Source organism: Drosophila arizonae, chromosome X (genome assembly GCF_054131065.1).
Source record: "Drosophila arizonae isolate 15081-1271.41 chromosome X, UAZ_ARI_1.0, whole genome shotgun sequence".
Classification (NCBI taxonomy): domain Eukaryota; kingdom Metazoa; phylum Arthropoda; class Insecta; order Diptera; family Drosophilidae; genus Drosophila; species Drosophila arizonae.
The window spans coordinates 10,222,162-10,243,738 of NC_142927.1; the positions used below are offsets into that span (position 1 = coordinate 10,222,162).

Below are 21,577 nucleotides of genomic sequence, written 5' to 3' on the forward strand. Positions count from 1 at the left end.
AAATCCGCTTTTCCAACTTTCAAGTCGCGTTACTGGAGCTGTCGGCGGTGCCATTACACAGCAGGCGGGCGCCAATCGCTACATCCCGGAGAGCATGCGTGGACAAGTGAATCAGGCTGTTGGCCAGGCGGCCATGAATGAACTCTCCAATGTCTTTGCCACACGGTTCAAGTAAAGCAAAATTGTGCAACAAGTGCAAGTGCAAGCGCGAGTGCGAGCGCAAGCCAGAGAGCTAGCCTAACAAGCATGCGTGCAAGCGAACAAGCGCAATAACGAAAAAGCAACAGAAAGCAACAAAAATAAATGAAAAACAAAGACACACGCATACGCAACCACAGTAACAATAAAGCACAAGTGGGTGCGCTGCGTTTGCGTCTGCGTTTGCTGCTTTCTCCTTTCCAATTTCCTTCTCTCATCATCAATCAGCCAACCAACCAAGCACCCCATTTACATACATATATATATTTATATGTTATTTATGAACGCTCACATTCCTATTCTTCTTCCACTCATTTTGTGCTTTTATATAAATCCTCTCTTTTTTTTGTATATATGAATATGTGTCTCATGTGTGTGTACACGCCTTCACACATACATGCACAGCTATGTATGTATGTGTGTGTGGTGACTAAATTTATTGCCTAAATATTTGTCCAAACATCCAAAAAGTTTGTTTTTTATTTTGAATGGGAGGAATTTGTTGTTTCTGTTTGTTGTTGTTTATTTATTGCATATGCATTTCCTGACATTCCGTGCGCAAGAGTAGGCACAAAACTATCGATAACATGTTTTTTTTTGTTTGTGTTTGACTTGCAAATATGTAAGCCTGAATTTGTTGATATCTTATACTGATCGATGGTTTTACTGCCAAACACACACACAGTCTCACACATACATATACACACACATACAATGTCGTATATTAAATATACTCAGCAATTGTTTGCTTTCGATAAATTATAAATATTAAAAGAGAAATTATCTTAGAACTAAATTGTTGCGATTAAATTAAATGCATACATATACATAGCCTTTCTCTCTATTTCACTTTAGCTAACTAGCTCTCACGCTGTCTCAGTTAAATACAGAATTATAATTGTTGCTAATTGTGTTTTATTGTTCCATATTTAATATATATGAACTTTATGTAGAGCGAAAGAGAGGAACAGTATTAGAGTTAGTAAAGGATATATACATTATTATTATTAAAAAAAAACCTATTTATATAAATACAGCTATATGTATATGTATGCGCATTCGTATGTATGTAAATGATTATTAAACTAAGCACAAAATGAAATATTTAATGTAGTTCAACTAAACGCCATATTTAGTTCGTTTCTTAACAACAGCAACAAATGAACAGAAAGGTAACGAAAAACGTTCATAGAGCTATTTATGTAATTCTGAAATCTTGAACTGTGCATTAACATCTGTTAATCGCATCTCTCTGATACGCTTGGCAGTGAGTTGAGTCTATGTCTGACAGTTCTTAATCAACACAGCACGACATAGCTTATGTTCAAGTAATATTCAGTACTCAGCTTTTGATGTGTTATCGAAAAATTACAACTCGAAAATCGATATTGATTTCAAGAAGATTTGGGTAAATATACAATGGAAAACAAATGTTAAACAAATGCTGAGCATAACCTCGAAATATATATATATTTTAACGAAAAAAAAGTGCAAATATTTATCGATAATTTCAGCATTTTTTGTTTAAGTGTAATTTTAGCTTGTTTTTATTGTAGTTAAAGCGCGAATCGAAATCGAAAGCAATAGAAGCATATACACAAAGAAAGCGAATGAATTAACTAAAAAAGCGATCGATACATGTAATATAAAATAGTATATATATCAATATATACATATATATATATATTTCGATACATATGTATATTACTCGCGTATGTTTTGTTAAATATGTATGTTCTATAAATTAGATAACCATATGTGTTATGCGTAGCACTAATCAATTAATCGATAACATGCAGTGATGAAAAGAACCGTGAAATCCTAATATATCCGTGTAATTAAATCGATAACTAATCGATTGTAACTATTTTCACCTTGCGTCAATATAATGGATATATAAAAATAAAATATTATATATGTATTTATCCCTATGCATAGAAATTTCAGAAATATTTAGCTCCTTCTCTCTATGTTTGTTTAAGTAACGCACACTAACATACAGGTCATATTCATACACACATACAAATATGAATCAAAATATATATTGTGTGTTATCCTATCCTTCCCTTTCGCAAAGGAATACCCACAACCAAAATGTAGTATCTATCAACTGATGTTTATTGAATTGAAACTTAGCAAGAAAAACAGTTACATGATATTAAACAAATAAAAAGAAAGAGTATTAAGTTAGTATGCAAAGCGCATGTCACGATTAAAAGCATACAAAGAATCGATTGATCGATAACATGTACATGAAAAAAAGAATGCAAAATGTGAGACGAGCGTGTAACTACGATGTTATAAATAAAAGCTAATTATGTATATATATATATATATATATATATATATATATATATACATACATATTAAAAAAAAAAAACAAATAGAGTATAGTTGCTTAATTAATTATTTGTTTTGTTTTTGGTTAATAGTAATAGAAATCAAGAGAGTTTGTTAGCCAAGAGTAACAAAAAAAAAGATTTTACATTGGCCTCTGTTAGCTACCAACACTGTTAAGATTGCTGTTGCTGCTGGTAATCTATATGCTTAGAATTTGCGAATTGCAATTCCAATCAATCAATCCAATGTAATCTCTTGGAATCCAATTACGCTGTTAAATGCTAAAGTGGGGCTCTTTTCTGTTAGCTGACAGCGCTGTAGAGCAACACTTCCAGTTGCAAACGAAGCTCGGGAAAAGAAAGCTAGACAAATGCTTCGCTTTATAATAACATGCATAACAGCTGAGAAGAAAGAGCCTATTTTACAAAATTCCCTCGCTCTTGTATGTGCATATTATATGTATGTATGTCGTTAACATATCGTTTATTCGTTGTTTGTCTACTGGTGTTGGTTTTCGCTTTGGTCATGCTCTTTTTTATATAAAAAAGGGGCAATAACTAACATTAATATGCTGTGCTGCTGGTGAGTTGATCATTGACTATCTATCTAACTAAAATGCATTATAATACGCTTTCTCTCTCTCTCTCTCTCTGTTTATTTCTCTTTATCTTTCTATATAACTGTTGATGTTTTCCTAATGAATAGTTGTTTGATTGATGAATGTGATTTTGTATTCACAGTCGGCCTGGCATGAATGCGCCGCCACGGCTACCTGAACGTCCTTCGTACTATGGGAACACGACCAATGGCAGGCCCTACTGAGTGAGCGTGCGTGCGAGCGAGCTAGTTAGTGGACGGATTGAACATTTGTAGTGCAAGCGAGATGGCGTGCGCATTCGGAATACGGAGTTGTACTGTCAAATGTTCACTGTAATTTGTATTATTATGAATGTGTGTGTGTGTGTGTGTGTGTATATGTGTGTGACTGAGTGAGTGCGACGGGCTATATGTCTGTGTGCGTGTTTGGATATTTTAATAATTTCCCATTTTTTTTAATACAATATAATTTATATACTATAATGATTGTTGTGAAACTCTGTACTAAAGTGTGTAGTAAAACACTTTCGACTGGTCCCTAGTAAAGCTAGATATAGCATAGTTAACATATATACAATTTATATATAGTTATACACACGCACACACAAACACAGGCGCACCCATACACATACACACCAGCATACATATATATATATATATATATATATATATTTGTAATTAGAATTAAGTAATGTAAAGTGTGAAAAAGCAGCCTCAACTGTCATACAGTCATACAGTTAAAACCGTTATACAGTCATACAATTTTAACTCGCTAAAAGTTGTATATGGATACATATATATAATATATAACTGATATTGTTAAAGTTCAATAATAAAAATGGGAGGAAAAAATATTTCTCCTATGCATTGTAAATATTTCAAATAATTGTTATATAAATAATGCTAAAACATAAACAAAAATATGAATAAAAACATGAAACGCTTTAAATTCACAATATTTTCCAAAATGAGTGGGAAGCGCCCGAACTTTTATATAAATATACAACAATCGATATTTACATAATTTTTTAAAATAAAATTTATATGTATGTATGTATGTATATTTATATGAATATATTAATATATCTAAATAAATATACAAATATTTAATTTAACATTTAAGCATAAGCAACAATAATAAAAGATTGTAAGCATTAAAATAATGTTATTTATAACAAACGCAAAATAAAGTTGAAAAATATGTAAAAAAAATTGTACATTTGTATTTATTATACATAAGTTCTGTATACAAATATTCCACGTTTGGTCAGTTTACATTAACATGAGTTCTATAACATGAGACGGCTGCCAGTGGCATATTAAAAGTACTTGGGCATTTAGCTAAGTTGCAAACCACTAGTAAAATCTCTCATTGTTATGCGTGTGGCTAGTGTTTTATTTCCTCTTATCGTACTTAGTGGATCGAACGCCGATGAAGCTTTGGATTTTGTGTGAGCACAAACAGGCTTGTTGTTCCCATGTTGTCAGAGAGTAGTTACTATTTTAACAGTCGCTCTCTTCGCTTGAGTTGGGCGTAATCCAACTTGAGAGATGCTAATTGGAAAATGTAAGTACTTCAATCGGAATAAGACACAAAAAAATTTAGCTTTGCAATGCAAAGTAAAAATTTTATTGGTTGCACTGTTATAATTTCTTTTTCATAATGAAGTTTAATTTGTAATTAGACTGTAATTTGATTTAAGTTTTTTTTTTTTAATTGGAATGAATGTTTGCATATAGTTAAAGTTCATTTAAAACGATTTCTAGTTGAATGTGATTATAGTTTAGTATATAGTATCAACTAACTTTTTGTTGTCGCTATGAAATTATTTGTTTCTCTTCATCTTCATCTTCGTTTTTTTTTTTTTTTTTTTAATTCATCCAAAATCTGTTGTCAATTTTTTGTTTTTATAGCGCGTCGCATGGTCTAAATTTGTGATTCGATTTTATTTTCATTCGTTTTAGTTAAACTCCTTTATTTTGTTGAATTAATAAATTTTCAATCTTTTCTACGAGTTAAGTAATTTAATTTTATAATTGTTAATTACGTTTTAAGAAATTGACAGCAATTCTTAAGTATTTGTATAATTTATAATTATTCATATTCATTTTTAAAATATTTGTATATAAATTTTGATGTTATGTAAATTTCCGAAAATTTCTTCTTCTTCTTCTTCGTCATTTGTATTTGTATCTTATATCTTGTTAAATATTTGTAATAAATTTCATATTAAAAAAAGGAGTTTTTGTTTTCAACCTAAACGGGTTCGACACCATTCCAACTACTAGATCCAACTAGACTTTTCACTCGAATATGAATTGTTGAAATTTACAGTATTAACTTAATCTCACATTGCGTACAACTCACACCCGTTTAGGTTTGATTTTATAATAATGTATTGAATACTGGCTTATGATTATATATATTTTATATATTTATATAAACAACGGTCCTTTCAAAATATTTTCTACTTAGCTACAATTGTTACTATTTTTAATTTGTTTCCACAAGCAATAAACATTTTAACGTGAATTCAGAACATTTTCTTGGCGCCTGTCTCTCAAACTCACCACGAGCACACACACACACACATAAAGATGTTTTTTTTTTTTTTTCTCAACACTGGCACGCAATCACACGCCTGGCAATCCGCACACATACGCACAGCGTCGCAGACAATTCGCCAGTGTGATCCTGTCTCGATGTTGCTGAGCTGCGGTGGGCGCAAATTGTCGAACGTCGCAGCCCTGGTTGGTTGGGCTTGATTGGCTTGATCTTCGTGTGTTGGGCGCCAATAGTACACGTGTGTGAGTGCTTGCCAGGCGTGAGTGCGTGTGCGTGTATGGAGACTTGCTATGCTTTTCAAAACTTGCTTAAAGAGACCGTGCGCTCGTGTGTGGGTAAATCTTTCAATTCCACCACACTAACTGCAGGTCTGTGTGTGTGTGCGTGTGCTGTGTCGAGGCGCCAACCAGACTAATACATAAATCTATATAATATATTTGAATTAAGTGTAAATATTTGTTTCATATAAGTATTAAATGTTATGTAGAGAGAAAGTTGGGTTTTTGCAAATCTTACTTAACTAGATCTTAGAACTTTTTATTTGAAATTTTATAATAATTAATTTATAATTTGTTTTGGCGAATTTGCCATTGAAAAACAAGATAAAAATATTGCAATTCGTTTTTTTTTTTTATATATTGTTGTTTATTATTTCATAACAATTATATTAGAGGTTAAGAAAATTCAATTAGAAAAGAATAATACTTTATTATAATTAAAATAATATATAGAGAAAAAAAAAAAACACAAACCATAAAAAAGACTGCAAATTTAACTTAACGTGTATTTGGTTAGAAATTGCACTCACACACGCACATATCTATGTACATATATCCGATTATTGTGAATTGTTATTATGATTATATTCATATATATGTCAGAGATTTATGTAATTAACATGAGAATTTAACATAACAGGAGTATGTTAAGATAACAACATGAAAGTCAAATGTTGATAATGTAGCAATTCTTTGCGATGTTGTAAAACTTCATAGACTGTGTCGCTACATAGACCATAGATCAACGGTTAGCGGTAAATTCTATGTCAAGAACGAGGCTCAAGAGCGAGAGAGATGCCGAGAGATTGAAGTAACAACGACACAATCGCGACTCGCTGCGTTCGAAGCAAAAGAATAAATATCGTTTGCTGTAATACAAATTTATCATGGAGAAAATAACTCTGAGCCATCTCCGACATATATATATATATAGCTATTTGTATATATGTATATATATTTATATATATTTTTAGCATTGCCTTCGTTCCAGTTATATATGTATATAAATATCTATTTTGTTATTTAAAGCTTTCTGCAAAGTAGTTCTTCAAAAATTGTTCTTTGCTTATGTTTTATTGGTTTTTAAATTTTTTTTTTTTGCATGTGATTCGGAATACACGTAGTGGATTTATGTGGAAGGCGCAGAATGTTGGCTTTCAATTGTTCAATATTATGTATATAATTATATATACATAGGCATGTATTATATATTTTTTATACATAATTGCTTAACAGCAAACTTAAATATTGCTTTTCAATGTTAGCTTTTCATGTATTCCTCAACGCATACAAAATTGAATCACAAATTTCACCACAGCGGCGCGCTTTGCGTTGTATTTGAGCCAGGGCTGTGTCTGTCTGTCTGTCTGGTGTGGTTTTGTATTGTTGTAATTATGTATGTAGTTGTTAAATTGTGCGAATTGCAATTGCAATTCGATAAATCGTTATTCAATAAACAGTTTGCTGTTAACATATGCTTAACATTCGGCTGTTATGCAGCCAGAGGCTTTAATAGTGGGCAAATTTTGAAGACACTTTATATATTTATATATATATATATATTTTGGATTTATAACTGAACTTGCGCAACTACATTTTACTAATTGTCAAAAAAATGTTTTAAGTTGCTTTTCGTTTCGTTTGATTTAACTATTAGAAATGAATTAACATTGTGAACACACATAAATATATAGTTGAAAAATAAATAATTATATAGATACATATAATATGTTCATTTTATAGATTTCTCAGATATATATATATATAAATATATGTACTGAAATTAACGAGCTTTTGGGTATATAGTGTGGTAATACATAAAACGCGCATCCATTACATATCCGACTGCACATATATATAGATAAATATATGTGTATATATATTTGTAGTGTATTGTTCTTTCGTTTTGTGGGTTGGTTAGTTAAGTGTGGTGCACATAATGTATGTCTACTGCATGGTGAAAAATGAACAATCGCCTCAACGAATATATATATATATATATATGTATATATATATATAAATATATGTGTATATGTCGATATATTGCGAATAACAAATTACAGATCTGGCTAAGAGATGTGCTTCACTGTACTTAATCCTCCTTGGAGAGGCTGCCCAGATCGCTGAGGAAAATTTCCGGCGACAGGATATGCGAGGAGCCGACTATCACCTCCCAGTTACGTACCGCATTGGTCACCTCGTAAGCGCATCTCATCTCCGACATGCTCACACCGCCGACTATGAAAATGATGAGGCGTGGCACATTCTTAACCTGCGTCTGTGCCTTATCCTTATGCCAATGGCCGTAGCGAGCGCTAGTCGGTGCATGATAATTGGTATTCTGTGCACGCCCCTCTAAGAACGGGAAGTGACGCTGATCCAACTTATCCTCAATGCAATCCTCCATAATGTCCTTGATCACTGGTGTCCAGCGTGACATTTGGTAGGTGCTTTCGGTGATGCGCTCCTTTCGTGGCACCGAGTAGATCTTCTTGCGTGACTGTAAAACAATGCGAATCAAGTCTGTTGGAATTGCCAGAGCATTATTTCAGTTAAACTCCACTCACATCAGCGATAACATTAATGCCCAGGTAGCTGAGATTTCGCACCATATCCTGATCCTTCGTTGACAACTGAGCGTGTGTGAAGAGCTTGGTCAGATTCTCCTCGGAGATGCCATTCTTGATCATCACATAGAGCGAAATGATGCGCACCTTATCGTAGTTGGAAACATTCTGAAAATGGGAAATTCAATTCGAGATTAGAGCCAAGGATGATTTGGTGATTCTTTGTGGCTTTGCTCACCGCATCCAACAAAATGGGTACAATGTTGCGCATATGATCCTTGATCTTCTCGCCTTCGGCATCGGTGCCCATGGCCAGATCCTGTTCGACACGGCACAGCTTATCGACATAGTTCTGGTACGATTTCATGCAATCCTCAGCCAAATGCAAATGGGTGGAATACTTGGATAGCTCCTTCTGATACTGCGGCATCTTCTTGATCATTTGCGAGAGATCGCGCATCGACGATTTATCAGCTATAAAGTAGATTATGATCAGCTATATATTGACCAACTAATTAGAGAGTGGGATGAGTCGGAAGCTTACTGGAGCTCATGCGCTTGGAATCGGTGAACTTCTTCAAGTTCTGGGTGACCTGTGTGGAGACAACGGCAATATGCTCATGACGCAACTCCACCCACAGATCGTCGTTCTCATCGAGCAGCACCTCCTTGTCCGGCTGGTTGGGACCGGGACAATAGCGGTACACATCATTCACAATGGGCAACAGGTCGTAGGCCATCGCCTGCAATGTCAACTCGTGCAGCAGCGGCGACACACAGTCGAAGCCACGGTCGAGAATCAGCAGCTGGGAGCGCGCCTTCTCCGGTCCCTCGCCCATTGTTGGCTCGTCGGCCTTATAGGCATCCAGCTTCTGCTGCACCGATGCAGCCAAATCGATATTTCGGTCCCAGTCGCTGCGATAGCGAACATTCGGATATTCGCCTAGTGTGGCGCACAGCGTAGCGATTTGCTCGGCGATCCGTTCAATGTGCTTGCCGCGTATCGAGGCGAACGCCGGCGAATACAGACATTGGAAAGTGTCCGGCGAATCCAGCGAGAAGACCTACGGCGAATACACAAAGGAGAAAACGAAAAGAAAAGACAAGGGCGAACAGGCCGAGGCGGTTCAATTGACCCACACACCCAGGAGTTCTCTATTAATTGGGCGAACTTGTAAGCTTTTTGGCGAATTCTTATGAATGTATCGAATTTATTATCGAATCTATATTATGTATGTATGTATGCGTATGTACGTGAAGCTGATTCTCGTTTAGTTACGTTACAATTTTCAGTGCATATGTGTTGGTGTGTGCAGTACAGCGAGCAAATGTTTATCGATTTCTTTCATTTTTTGATAATGTCGATAAGTTCAATTTATATTAATTAAATATGACTAGAGCTAAAAATCTGTAGCACATGTATAATGTATGAACCTTACATATTTTTTTAGCTTAAATATTCATCTATCGAATTTAAATCGATCAAATTATTTAGATTTATCGATGATTCATTATTCGCTTTTGATCAATTAGTTCTTGTAAGAACAAGGTTTAATTTAATCGATATATGTAAGTTTCATAGTATATCGATTTATCGATTGCCGTAACTTTTGATCATTATGAAGTTTAGGAAATAATTTTTAGTAAGCATAATTAGATATAAATTCATTTGCTTGCTGTTTACCATTGTTCAACACAATAACACGAATAAGCGAGAGCGAAAGAGACACATATAGATAGAGAGCGACATGCGATGCTCAGCATGCTGACCGTTAGACAAATGAGAGAGAGTGAGCGAGAGTGTACTTAAAAGCTAATGACATACATATTTACACAGAATGAGCGAGTGAGCGAGACAAATAGATAGAGAACACGCAACCAATTGACAAACAATTACATTTACAGATTATTAATATATAACATATATACATATATATATATATATAGTTTTTTTTTTCTTTTTTTTTAGTATATGTGGTATATATGTGGTATTTTCATTTGTGTATTGATTTTTTTTAGCCCTGGGAGTTGTACTCGCCGCATCACAAGATGACGAATAACGAGTAAGCGACAACGCGAACGAATGTCGCTTAAACGTGCCTAGTCACATTGTGAGTGGATCGACGAGTAAGTTTGTTTCTTATGCATTAGGTTCATTGTTATTAGTTATTGTGATTTGTTGTTAAGTTGCTTATTATTAGTTGATATTGAGTGTTTGGTTAGGCACGATTTGCTTTTCTGTATACAATTCACATACATTAAATTGAACACTACAAAACAAGTTTAACAAAACTTAAGGAGATTCAAGTTTGGAGCTTACGCTCAGAATAGTTCTACGCACACACATACAGATAGATAGAGAGAGAGAGAGAGAGAGAGATTGTGAGTGAGAGATAGAGAGCCACTTTGGCCAGGACAGTGTTTGAAAGCGATCTTGTGTATTGGTTAGTTGGTTTGTAAGTAATTACAACAAATAGAAGTACAACACATATGGTACATATACAGCAAGGCAGAGATGCTTAGGCAGATAGATAGGGAGAGAAGGGAAATATAGAGGGTTTGAAACATTAAGGAGCACTGAATTAGACTTGGGTAGCTCATGAGTGAGAGAGCCAAAATGAATGAGCCGGTACATCTCAATGAGCTGATTTTACCCAAGTATACACTGAATAGTGTTGAGTAGTAGGCAGAGCAAGATAGAGCAAGTCAGACAGAGGCAGAGAGAGAGAGAGAGAGAGAGAGAGAGAGAGAGAGAGAGAGAGAGAGAGAGAGATAGAGAAAGAGGGAGAGAGAGCGCTAGAGACAGAAATAGATTAATTAGATTTGGTTTCAAAATAATGTTTGTTGCTTATAAGAAGCGAAAATATGGCTCGCGCTTATGTACAAGATAGGTAGAGATAGATAGATAGATTGAGAGAGAGAGAGAGTCAAAAGAGAGTTCCACCTCAACTACGACTTGACTTCGGACTTAACTTTAAGATAGTGCTCTTCCATAAGGCATATGTCTATATATAAAGCGATATCACTTATGTACAACAGAGATAGAGATACAGAAAAGAGAGTAAGAGAAAGAGCTAGATTATTAGCTTATATTAAATTCGTTGGGTTTAGAATTTTAGTTAACGCTCTTGCTTAATGCCTTCAAATAGTGGGAAATTTGACTTTGTCTAATGTACAAGAGACAGAGAGAGGGAGAGAGATAGATAGTTTAATAGTTGGAAAGAGCGGTATAGAGTATTTGTATATTGCACACGCTTAACATTTAATATAACATTTATTTATAGATTTTTGTTTTGTTTTTTTTTTTTCTTTTTGTTTTTTGTTTTTTTTTTTTTGTTTTTTGTTTAGCGCACCTGGCATTCATATGGTAGAAATGCAATATTAATCTCCTTTAGAGTTTTGATCTTTCTTGCAGCGCACGATTTACACAAATCGTTAAATAATTCCTCCGGGCAAACTATAATTATAATTTTTATACGCACATCAAATTTAGCTCAAATTTACGATATTCTCTTCTAAATTTTTGTTTACTTTTATCTATTTTTTAGCTACAGAATATGCATAGTATATGGCATTTATTATGTAAGTGTAATGCATGTTTCATTTCTTTATATATAGATATAAATGTTTTGGATTTATAGTTTGTTACCCATTGCTTAGTGCTACGCTCTGAAAAGTAAACTAAATTTGATCGAGTTTCGAGTATAAATTAAACCATAAAATGTGGACAATAAAACACAAGAGGCTAGGACAAGTACAACAAAATAATAAAGCAAATACAGTATAGCCTGCCTAAGGCGATCTTCTTTACTCTTTTCATCTAGTTTTGAAAACAAATTGATAAATTAGTAGTTCGTTTTAGGCAGATCATACTGTACAGTGTATGCGGCTTGTATGCGACCCAGTTTTGGCAGTTAGTTGTCAGAAGCATTCGCTTAAAAATATATTTTCCGTGTAGCACATAACACGATTTACGGCACAGTTGCATTAGTAGTAACAGAAAGAGAGAGCGAGAGAGAGAGAGAGAGAGAGAGAGAGACAACTCACTGCAACGTGTAACGAGCAACGATAAGCGAGAATGTTAAATGCTTCGTTAAATTGATTATTTAACAGAGATAGAAATAGAGAGAGAGAGTGAGAGAGAAGTATACCTGCGCTTCATAGGCCAAAAAGGCAATATTGATCTCTTTGCAGGTGCGCACATAGCGACGACAAATGTCTTTGTGCGATTGCAGCATTTCGAATATGCGGGGTGGTATCGCTACACGATATACATATATATATATACATACATAATGTACAAATATATGTGCATTCATATTATATATATATATATATATACATATGTATATGATAGTCATAGGTTGCATATAGGTGCACGTGGATAATATTAACGGGGATTTCATGGAAAAATTTCAAAACAGAAATCAATAAATTAAATGAAAATCAAAAGAGACGAATAAAATTATAGATATAATATATGTATGTATATATAATATACTAGTTCACCAGACAATCAATTGTTATATATCGGTTATCTTTAGTGTATGGTCTGGCTGAACGACTGACACATACCCTCGGTAAAGAAAACATGCGCATAGCGATACATCGGACGCGCCGGATTCTCAAAGTCGCGTATGAGCGATCGCACAGATTCGTCCGATGGCGTTATCAAGTAGATGGCATCCATTGTCGGCAGCGGCTCTCGCTTCTTGTTGATGTCCTCAACCACTGTCGAGGGTAGTTGAAGAAATGATTAAATACAATAATTAACTTGGGCTGGGCTTTGCCTGTTGCACTCACATGTTATGCCCTCGGCGCTAATCTCGTGCATCTTGGTGCAGGCGGAGACCATGCGCATGCCCAGCTTATCGACCACCAGGACACGCCACTCAATGCCACCGGCGCCGGCTGCCTTGGCAGCACCAGGAGCGCCCGCCTTTTTTGGTGGTGGCGGCTTATACTTCACCACCTCATTCATGATCTCTGCAAAGGAGGAGAACAGAGACAGTAGGCATTAAATATATATTTAACATATATTTCCAAATCTATCCAATCTGTTGCAAGTTAGAGTATGGGACATGGCTACTTCGCCTGCATCCAAGGACAGTTTTCTATGCTTCATCTTTTATCTTCTCAGAAACTTTTCAGACTAATTTCCTTTTCAATATGTGGGCATAATAGTGTTGGCTATTTTAGATATGAGGCTAGGCCTTCATCTATAAGGGCTAGAGCTGAAATAGCCTTTTTTAGCATTTTTTCTGAAGCTAGCAAGCTTTCAAAATGGCTTGCAACTTCTATGATTAGTGTAGCTAACTTTTATATAAGCACACATACATGTATTAGTACAGATAACAAAGCTAAACAGCTGCCATAAATCAAATTAATTTGCATTAATTTTCTTATCAATGTAATCTTATCAGATATAACTGACATAGCTGTAGATAACCTGAATTCCCGCTAAAAGTAGCTATTTTTTAGCTGCTACCCAATAGTAGGCAGCACTGCTGTAAGTTTAAGATGTCAATGTCATGTTTAGCTACATTTGCACACTCCCGAACCCCATAACTATTACTCATAACCCTGATGACTCAACCAGTAACAGCAGCAACAAAAATAATAATAACAAGAAAGTGAAGCACCACAAACAACAACAACAACAACAAAGAGTGCATGGAATAAGCCTTCGTGTGTATGTAAATACATGCATAGATATATATATATAAAAGAACGCAACATTCGCGTGTGATTTACCCATACATACGCTAAAGACTGTTTGCTTCATTTGGCTCAAGCAAACGATCAGTGACTGACTTGAGCGAAACGAAAACAGAAATAACAGTCTCTCACAGAGCGTGAGCAGACCTGAGCATGTTGTGTGAACATTTGTGCAAACCTTTGCTGCAAATTATTTTTAACTTGCTGGACAAATTGTTTGCATCGTATGTATCTAGCCACCTGATTGATTTTATGCCCTATGTGGGGGGGTTGGGTGTTTGTTTCCTGAGTGGGTGCCAAAAATTGTGTTGGAAAAATCGATAGGGGCTGCTGGTTTGGGGCTGTGGTTACAGCCTCGTTTGATAAGAATATATAAATGGTAATTTTTCCTTTATAAATACATATATTTTGCATATCAGCAGATGCTAATTATACAGCTACAGAAATAAGTAAATAATTAGCTGTATCACTCTATATTCAAAGGGGGCGTCATAGCTATCACAAACATGTCGACCCAGTTGTGAGTTTTCGTTTGTTTGTTTGTTTGTGTGTGTGTGTGTGTGTGTGTATGTTAGTCACAACAGCACACAATTTTAACAACTCCATTGGAATGTTTGTTCATTGCACTTACTTTGGCCAACTAAAACTTTTAACGCCATGTTATCTGGATTGCGTTGAATTCACTGACCCGGCAATAAATCAATAAATAATTTAATTTCTTTTGAATTTTAGTGCGATCGTCGCACAATACACAATATATAAAACACCGTTTCACAATAATAAATCACGAATAATTTGCTACCACTGGGAACACAAAATATAACAAAAAATAATAACTTTGTTTGCTTGAAGTCGACGCGTAATTCTTTGCAGATTGTACACTAGAGCTGGAGAATCATCGATGGAACTATCGATATAATCGATGGAACTTTAGTTTTTCGATACATCGAGGGAAATTTCTCGATGATCAATATATCGACAATTTAATCTGAGTGGAGCATTAATTCTTATTTTATTTGTATTTAGATTTACAAAATAACTATTGCAATTCAACATTGTTTCGAACAGAATCAATCTATTTCCTCTATACTGGCAGTTCCTCATTTAATATGGACGAATTTGTCGCTACGTCGAGTAAGTTGTTTTATGCAAAATTATTTGTTGTCTGATTTTCATGTGCTCTGTAATTTCTTAGAAAAAGATGTTGTTTCCCCTTCGCCTTCAACAACTTAGAGTCCACCTAACGCCGCTGCTCCCATCGATCGCAAACGAAAAAATGCGTTTCGGAAGTTTGGTCCCATTTTGACCACTTAAATAACAAAGTGTTTGCCAGATGTCGACATTGCGGCAAAGAATACCGCACAAATGGCAACATATCTAATTTGATGGAGCACTTAAGACGAGTATTATAGTTCCACGTCGACCAGGAAGGCGCAAATTGAACGTCCCTTGCTCGCATCCTTTTTCGATCGTCGAAAATGATGGCTTTATTTAATAAAAATGAAATGATCTCTAATTTTTTTTAAATTTCTCTTAAGCAAGTGAAAGAGACTCTGTTGTATATTTTTAAGAAAGCTAGACTGAATAAACCTGTAAATATGTATTTAATTTGCAATATATTTGAATTTAACCACTAACCAGTGGTTAGTGTCTCCGGTTAGTGGAATAAATAAAGCATTTTAACTTCAATCTCACTCGAGATGTCTGGCAGCACCATAACAACTGAGTGGCATCTCTATAATAAATAACGCACTACTTCGTATTTTTAACGTTCATATAATTTGTTGTATGATTAATACTAAAAAACAGAAACATCTTATCACAATATGTAATATAGGGGGAGGAAAAACAGTTAATAAATTATACTATCAATTAAGCTACAAAGGCATCAACTCCGCCAAGGACTCGGCGATTGTGCTATCACGGAAGCGTCCAATACGCAGCGCGTAGGAAATAACATGCGCCACATAACTTTGTTCGTGCACGCCATGAAACAGATACGACATGGCGCCTACAAATAAAAGCAAAAGAAAGGAAGAATATTTATATTAATACATTCAGTATTCGCAGATAGTGTCCACTTACCACGCGCATGTATAGTCACATCGGAACCGCCGTGTAGATTCTCATTCGTATTGATGGCCGCCTGCTGCGTGTATTCCCAATCTCTCGTATCGCTGAGCGATGGGTCCTTTCGCATCATGCGCTCGGGATCCACCTGAAAGCCTTGATAACTGGTACCATATGTGAGCGTTGTATAGGGTGTATCTTCTGTCTTTGAATTGCCAGCTAGTCCCAAGATATCAGCGCCTCGGTCGGGGTGCCCATTGATGGTCAAGCTGTGCGAATGATCGGCTGTCACGATTAGCAGCGTCTCGTCCAGTTGATCCCTGTGACAGTCTCTAAATTAGTAATTGTTTAACCTGCTTATCCCAAAGTCACGCTCACTTTGCTTTCAGATGCGCCTGCACCGCTTGCACGGCCTCGTTTAGGGCCAGGACCTCGCTGAGAGCCTTGCGCGCATTTCCACGATGATGCGCCTGATCGATCATGCCGGCCTCCACAATAAGCAGATATCCCTTATCACTGTTACCCAGCACCTCGAGCGCCTTGAGTGTCATATTCGTCAAGGATGGCATGCCTGCATCGCTGCCATCCCGTTCGTGATCGTACTTGAGATGTCCGTTGGCAAAGATGCCAAGCACATAGTCCACGTTGGCCGCATCCAATTGCTTAAGCTGGCCGTTGTTTTGGATCACCGCATGCGACTGGCCCTGTTCCGCTTTCTGCTGTGCCCAATCTTGTATAAGATTGCGTCCATCTGTTGAGTGGCCCGCCCACGTGTCCAGCGGATCACTGTCTGTGCCGTTCACATTCGAGACAAGCATTTGACGGCCGCCACCCATGATAACCTATTTCAATTAAGGAAAATAATAATAAGTATAAGAATCTTCCAAGGCCATCGGCTACTCACATTGATCTGCTGTCCCGTTTTCTGCTTCACCAGCTGGCGTGCGATGTCCAAGCAGCCCTGTTGCTGCGCCTCCGCTGGCATCGTTGACTCCGATTCCCAGCGACGATCTGGCACATGGGCGTACAGAGCAGCGGGCGTGGCATGCGTGACACGTGTCGTCGTCACAAAGCCTGTGCGCATGCCATCCGCTTGGGCCCAGTTGAGGATGTTCTGGACGTGATGCGTCTCCTGCAGCGAGGCACTGCAATTGCCCAGCGGCACCGTGGCATCGACGCCGCCCGTCTCATAGTTGACCTTGACGCCGCCAAAGAGAGCGGTGGCCGTGGAGAAGGAGTCGGGCACCTGCTTATTTGCACAATAGGTCTTCAGCAGACCCATGTGCGGGAAGCGCTCCCAGCTGAGCAGGCCCTCCTCTTTGTAGCCATAGATTCGCGCCGCTGTAACCGTATTCGGACCCATGCCATCGCCCACAAAGAGTATCACATTCTTGGCTCGCCGTCGATTCAGCTCACGATTGAGTGCGAGCTTTAGCTCGTTGATACCGCGATCGTACCACTCCTGCTGCTCCTTCGGTAGGGTCACATGCCAATAGGAGACCGTTTCCATGTCGCTAATATCGCCAGAGAACTCGTAATGGACCAGAAAGCCAATGCACATGGCAATCATTAGCACCGAGGAGAAGCTAACGGCTATGATGAACACTTTGGATTTGAATACATTCTTTTGCTGCTGGCGCTGGAGCTGCTGTTGCTCCGGCAGCGTTTTGGTCCTGGGTGTGCCGCCATTCGAATTGGCGAAATTGTGACTCGAGTCGAGGCTGTCCAGCTGCACCTCAATCAGGCCCACATCGCCCAGCTTGGTGCTGTCGGTGCCCGTGGATGACATCTCAAGTGCTATCGTATCTGTATCTGTATCTGTATCAGAATCTCTGTTGACTCACGTCTGGGGCGGATTGGAACGTTGTCTTAGGTTTTATGCGGCCTGTAAATGTGAGATATATGACAACGGCAACACACTCTCGAGAGCCCAACCAGATAACCGTAATAAGACGAGATAAAATTTCCGGGCCCCTTCCGCACCGTTTCTAGCCCACTTACAGCGACGCCTGCTAAATACCCAAATAGATTACGCTTAGCTAGAACTGCGACTCGTTTAACAAGCGCGTCTCCACGTCACGGGCCCCCAATTAATGAATAGACAGCATATTCCCCGCTGCCCACTTGAAAGCCCGCACACGGCTCCTGCCTCCCACCTCCCCGCCGGAGGGTTTCCGATGAAGGCGTTAAGTGCCTGCTGAGCAGCCGTGGGCCGTGTGCTATTCGCTCGATCCGCGTCTGTCTTGCCATATTGGCAGACATTTTTTTTTTTTTTTGTAATATTGACTCGAAGCAGGCCCTAGCTAAGAGTGGGGTATATGCACTATCTGCTAAGATATGTATGCATATACATATGTACTTTAATTTCAATATTTTTATATTATCTATAGACTTATTATATGTATTTATATTTATATATAGTTATTTTCCATATTAATTCATATTGATTATCTTAAATTTTTGTGCGCATTTTACTATACTGTATATATGTTTATATATGTGTGTATATGCCCTATTTTATACATCTATTTGTATCTATTTCTATTTTCATGCACATCCTAAAAGTTTAGAGAGCATATAGGTTTCAGATATCAGGCATAACTTAACTTATATACAGTTCAAGTATACTCTTTGCTCAATGTGTATATCTGTCTTAGGAAATTTGATATATTTTACGCAAAACTGTTCCATGTAAACAAACAATAAAGGGAACAACTTGAAATGAAAAGTAGAAGTTTATTTAGCAATTAGACTTTGACGAGCTACGTAATTGATTTTCTTTCCTTTCTCTTATAGGGTATCTCTGAGTGCTGTGACGCACGCAGCCAACTCTCAAGTGCGTACCAAATTTGAAATAAAAATAGAAATAAATTTATGCCAGTTCTATACATTTTTACAGCTCCATCAACTGATTACCTCATCAAAAGTGAATCCTCTGCAGACCTGTTTACGTGGATAGCTCTGATTTCAAGCAACTTCTGAATACCCTATGCGATCTATCTGAAAAGTTTCTGTCGAATCTTAGGAGCACATCATAATTAGCAAAGCTTTAGCACACCGATAAGACTGATTGCTATTTATGACCACTTCAAATTGGCTTGAAATACGTGCCTATATATACGTATATACATACATGTATGTATGTATGTACACATATAGTAGCTGATACGATAATTTGATTCTTATCAATGAGAAAAGATTGGTCATCTTAAAAAAGTGAAAACATGAGACAATCGAAATATTTCGATTGGGTCTGACGTAAATCGGACTTGACTTTGTGATAGGATAGGATTGGATGAACGAGTATTGCAAGTGGGACAGATAGCTGAATTGATAGCTATGATAGATGAATAAAATAATATTACTACATGAGCACGTGCAGCTAAGTGGCTATACTTTACGATAGATGGATGAATAAAGATTGAAATGCGAGATGGAAAATATTCTAGTTAACAGTCGATGTATTCACTTATGATATTCTCAAGATAATCGGGAGATAGTCTTAAAAAATAAGACTCTTTGATACAATGGATGGCTGACACAATTAAAGATAAATGAATGGATACGCCATATACCTCAGATATTCGAATAATCAGTGGGTAGATAATAGACAATTTACTTTGTTATAGATGAGTCGTATGCCTCTATGACAGAGAATTGAACGATAAGCTGCACAGCTATATAGCTGCATAGATTTCATCATAATTGCAAATAGTAAAAAAGCTTTTTATATTACTTTGATGGAATTTTTTAGCTGATATGCATAAGCATTAGCATAGATCATCAATAAAAGTGGATTTACAATGAAGCTAGCTAGCTAGCGAGGCATAAAAACTTAAGGTCAATTCGTGGAAGAGCAAGAAACAAAATACTAACGCTGCTTACAAAACAGATATGAAATAATCTAAATGAAGTACAGTTTATAAAGCTATAAAATAGTATATATGTATATTTATGTATATACTTATAGTACTAGATATCATATACAGGTAAAGGAACGTAATTCTAAACAGTTTTTACTGTGGAAATCTAATTGGGAGTGAATACTAAGAAATTGAGACTATTACGCCTGGCTAACGGTAAACAAATAATTTGTTTTCATTAATTTGAAACTAATTGTACTATGGGAGGGGCCTGAACGCATATATAAACATACATATATATAGATGTACTATTATTAACTGAGCACAACTAATTGATTTATAACAAAAAACGAGAGAACAAACAACAAGACGAGAGCAGGATGAGAGCCTCTTCTGCCAATCCCTCGCCTCTGCCTAGCCATCTCTCCATCTCGCTCTCTCCCATTGCCCACCAGCTAAAGCCTGTTCAAAATAATGGCAAAAATGTATAATTTCGGATGAACAGGCATATGTACATAATTGGGCAATAGTTCCGCTACATGTGCATAGTACTTACTTGACATAAGGCACAGGCATATATATTTATATATGAATATATATTGTTTTTTAAGCACTATATATTTTTATAACAATTTCTATAGTTTGTTTTGGGCCAAACAGTTACACTTTATAAATGTGCATTTAATAACAGTAAAAAAATATCAATTTCATTTAGCTTTCGAAATATTTGGATTTGTTTAACACAAAAAAATAAACAAAAGCGCGCACTACAAATTCTCGTCCGCTCACAGCAAAAGTTTTTGCCGTTTTGCAGGTCGAATTAAACGGTATGAAAACAAGAAAACTAGCTGTAAACGAAACACACCGAAACGTATTTACCCTAACCGAACACAAATGCCCAAATTGCGTTTGTGCTCCGAAACGAAGGTTTTTTGATTTGATGATAAGCTGATTGTACGTTTGGCTCCCAGCACTAATTATAATAAATCATAGCAATGATGCTACATATTTTGGTGTTTTGCACAAACATGATGCTGTAGTTGATAAGCTTCCGCAGTTTCTATTAAGAACTATAGCAACAACAGCAACAATAAGAATAACAAAACATCTGCTGGCCTTAGAAACTGAATGAGTGAGAGTAGTAGAGAGTGAGTGAAAGAGAGAGAAAGTGTCCAGAGCATGCGCTCGCTGCGATTACAATTTGTCAACAGCTGTAATGCAGCTGCTATCGATATGGCTTGAGGCTTAATAATAGGTGCTATCGATATATAGTAGGCTAGCAACAGTCACAATAAATCGCGCGCGCTGTTCAACATTTGAAAAAAAATTCAAATCAAAGTGACGTCGCTACTGCTTTTGTTGATATTTTCCTTTTGTATA

The 21,577-nt window shown here is 36.6% G+C and overlaps 3 protein-coding genes and 1 long non-coding RNA gene across 15 annotated transcripts in view; 2 read left to right on the forward strand and 2 right to left on the reverse strand.

Annotated features, from left to right (window-relative positions):
• Positions 1 to 5,013, forward strand: part of shi (dynamin-1 shibire) — a 24,755-nt gene extending 19,742 nt beyond the window's left edge. For 9 of the 11 annotated variants that reach the window (XM_089475188.1, XM_018014449.2, XM_089475191.1 and 6 more), the window contains 2 exons: positions 25 to 171; positions 3,279 to 5,013. In XM_089475188.1, coding sequence (XP_089331314.1) covers positions 25 to 171; positions 3,279 to 3,360 — 229 coding nt within the window. In that variant the 3' untranslated portion in view covers positions 3,361 to 5,013. Of the gene's footprint in view, positions 1 to 24; positions 2,540 to 3,278 lie in introns of those variants that run through there. The other 2 variants (XM_089475198.1, XM_089475197.1) reach the window with 2 other exon arrangements.
• Rop (Syntaxin-binding protein Rop) lies at positions 688 to 15,037 on the reverse strand. 2 transcript variants are annotated; one of them, XM_018015841.2, is made up of 8 exons: positions 14,896 to 15,037; positions 13,350 to 13,532; positions 13,122 to 13,277; positions 11,900 to 12,003; positions 9,091 to 9,610; positions 8,785 to 9,020; positions 8,547 to 8,714; positions 688 to 8,479 (listed from the first exon to the last, which is right to left on the reverse strand). In XM_018015841.2, the coding sequence occupies exons 1-8, from the start codon at positions 14,921 to 14,923 to the stop codon at positions 8,072 to 8,074; spliced, it is 1,803 nt and encodes a 600-aa protein (XP_017871330.1). In that variant the 5' UTR covers positions 14,924 to 15,037; the 3' UTR covers positions 688 to 8,071. The 2 variants fall into 2 exon arrangements, with proteins under 2 accessions (XP_017871330.1, XP_017871329.1); XM_018015840.2 differs by lacking the exon at positions 11,900 to 12,003 and adding an exon at positions 12,698 to 12,807.
• Positions 15,038 to 15,245: 208 nt separating this feature from the next.
• On the forward strand, positions 15,246 to 15,872 carry LOC149267877 (uncharacterized). Its single transcript, XR_016271209.1, has 2 exons — positions 15,246 to 15,398; positions 15,460 to 15,872. It is a non-coding gene; the product is annotated as an uncharacterized LOC149267877 (long non-coding RNA).
• Positions 15,873 to 16,024: 152 nt separating this feature from the next.
• Alp12 (Alkaline phosphatase 12) lies at positions 16,025 to 21,320 on the reverse strand. Its single transcript, XM_018015842.2, has 5 exons — positions 20,754 to 21,320; positions 17,239 to 18,219; positions 16,713 to 17,176; positions 16,350 to 16,654; positions 16,025 to 16,275 (listed from the first exon to the last, which is right to left on the reverse strand). The coding sequence occupies exons 2-5, from the start codon at positions 18,121 to 18,123 to the stop codon at positions 16,142 to 16,144; spliced, it is 1,788 nt and encodes a 595-aa protein (XP_017871331.1). The 5' UTR covers positions 18,124 to 18,219; positions 20,754 to 21,320; the 3' UTR covers positions 16,025 to 16,141.
• Between the last annotated feature and the right edge of the window lie 257 nt (positions 21,321 to 21,577).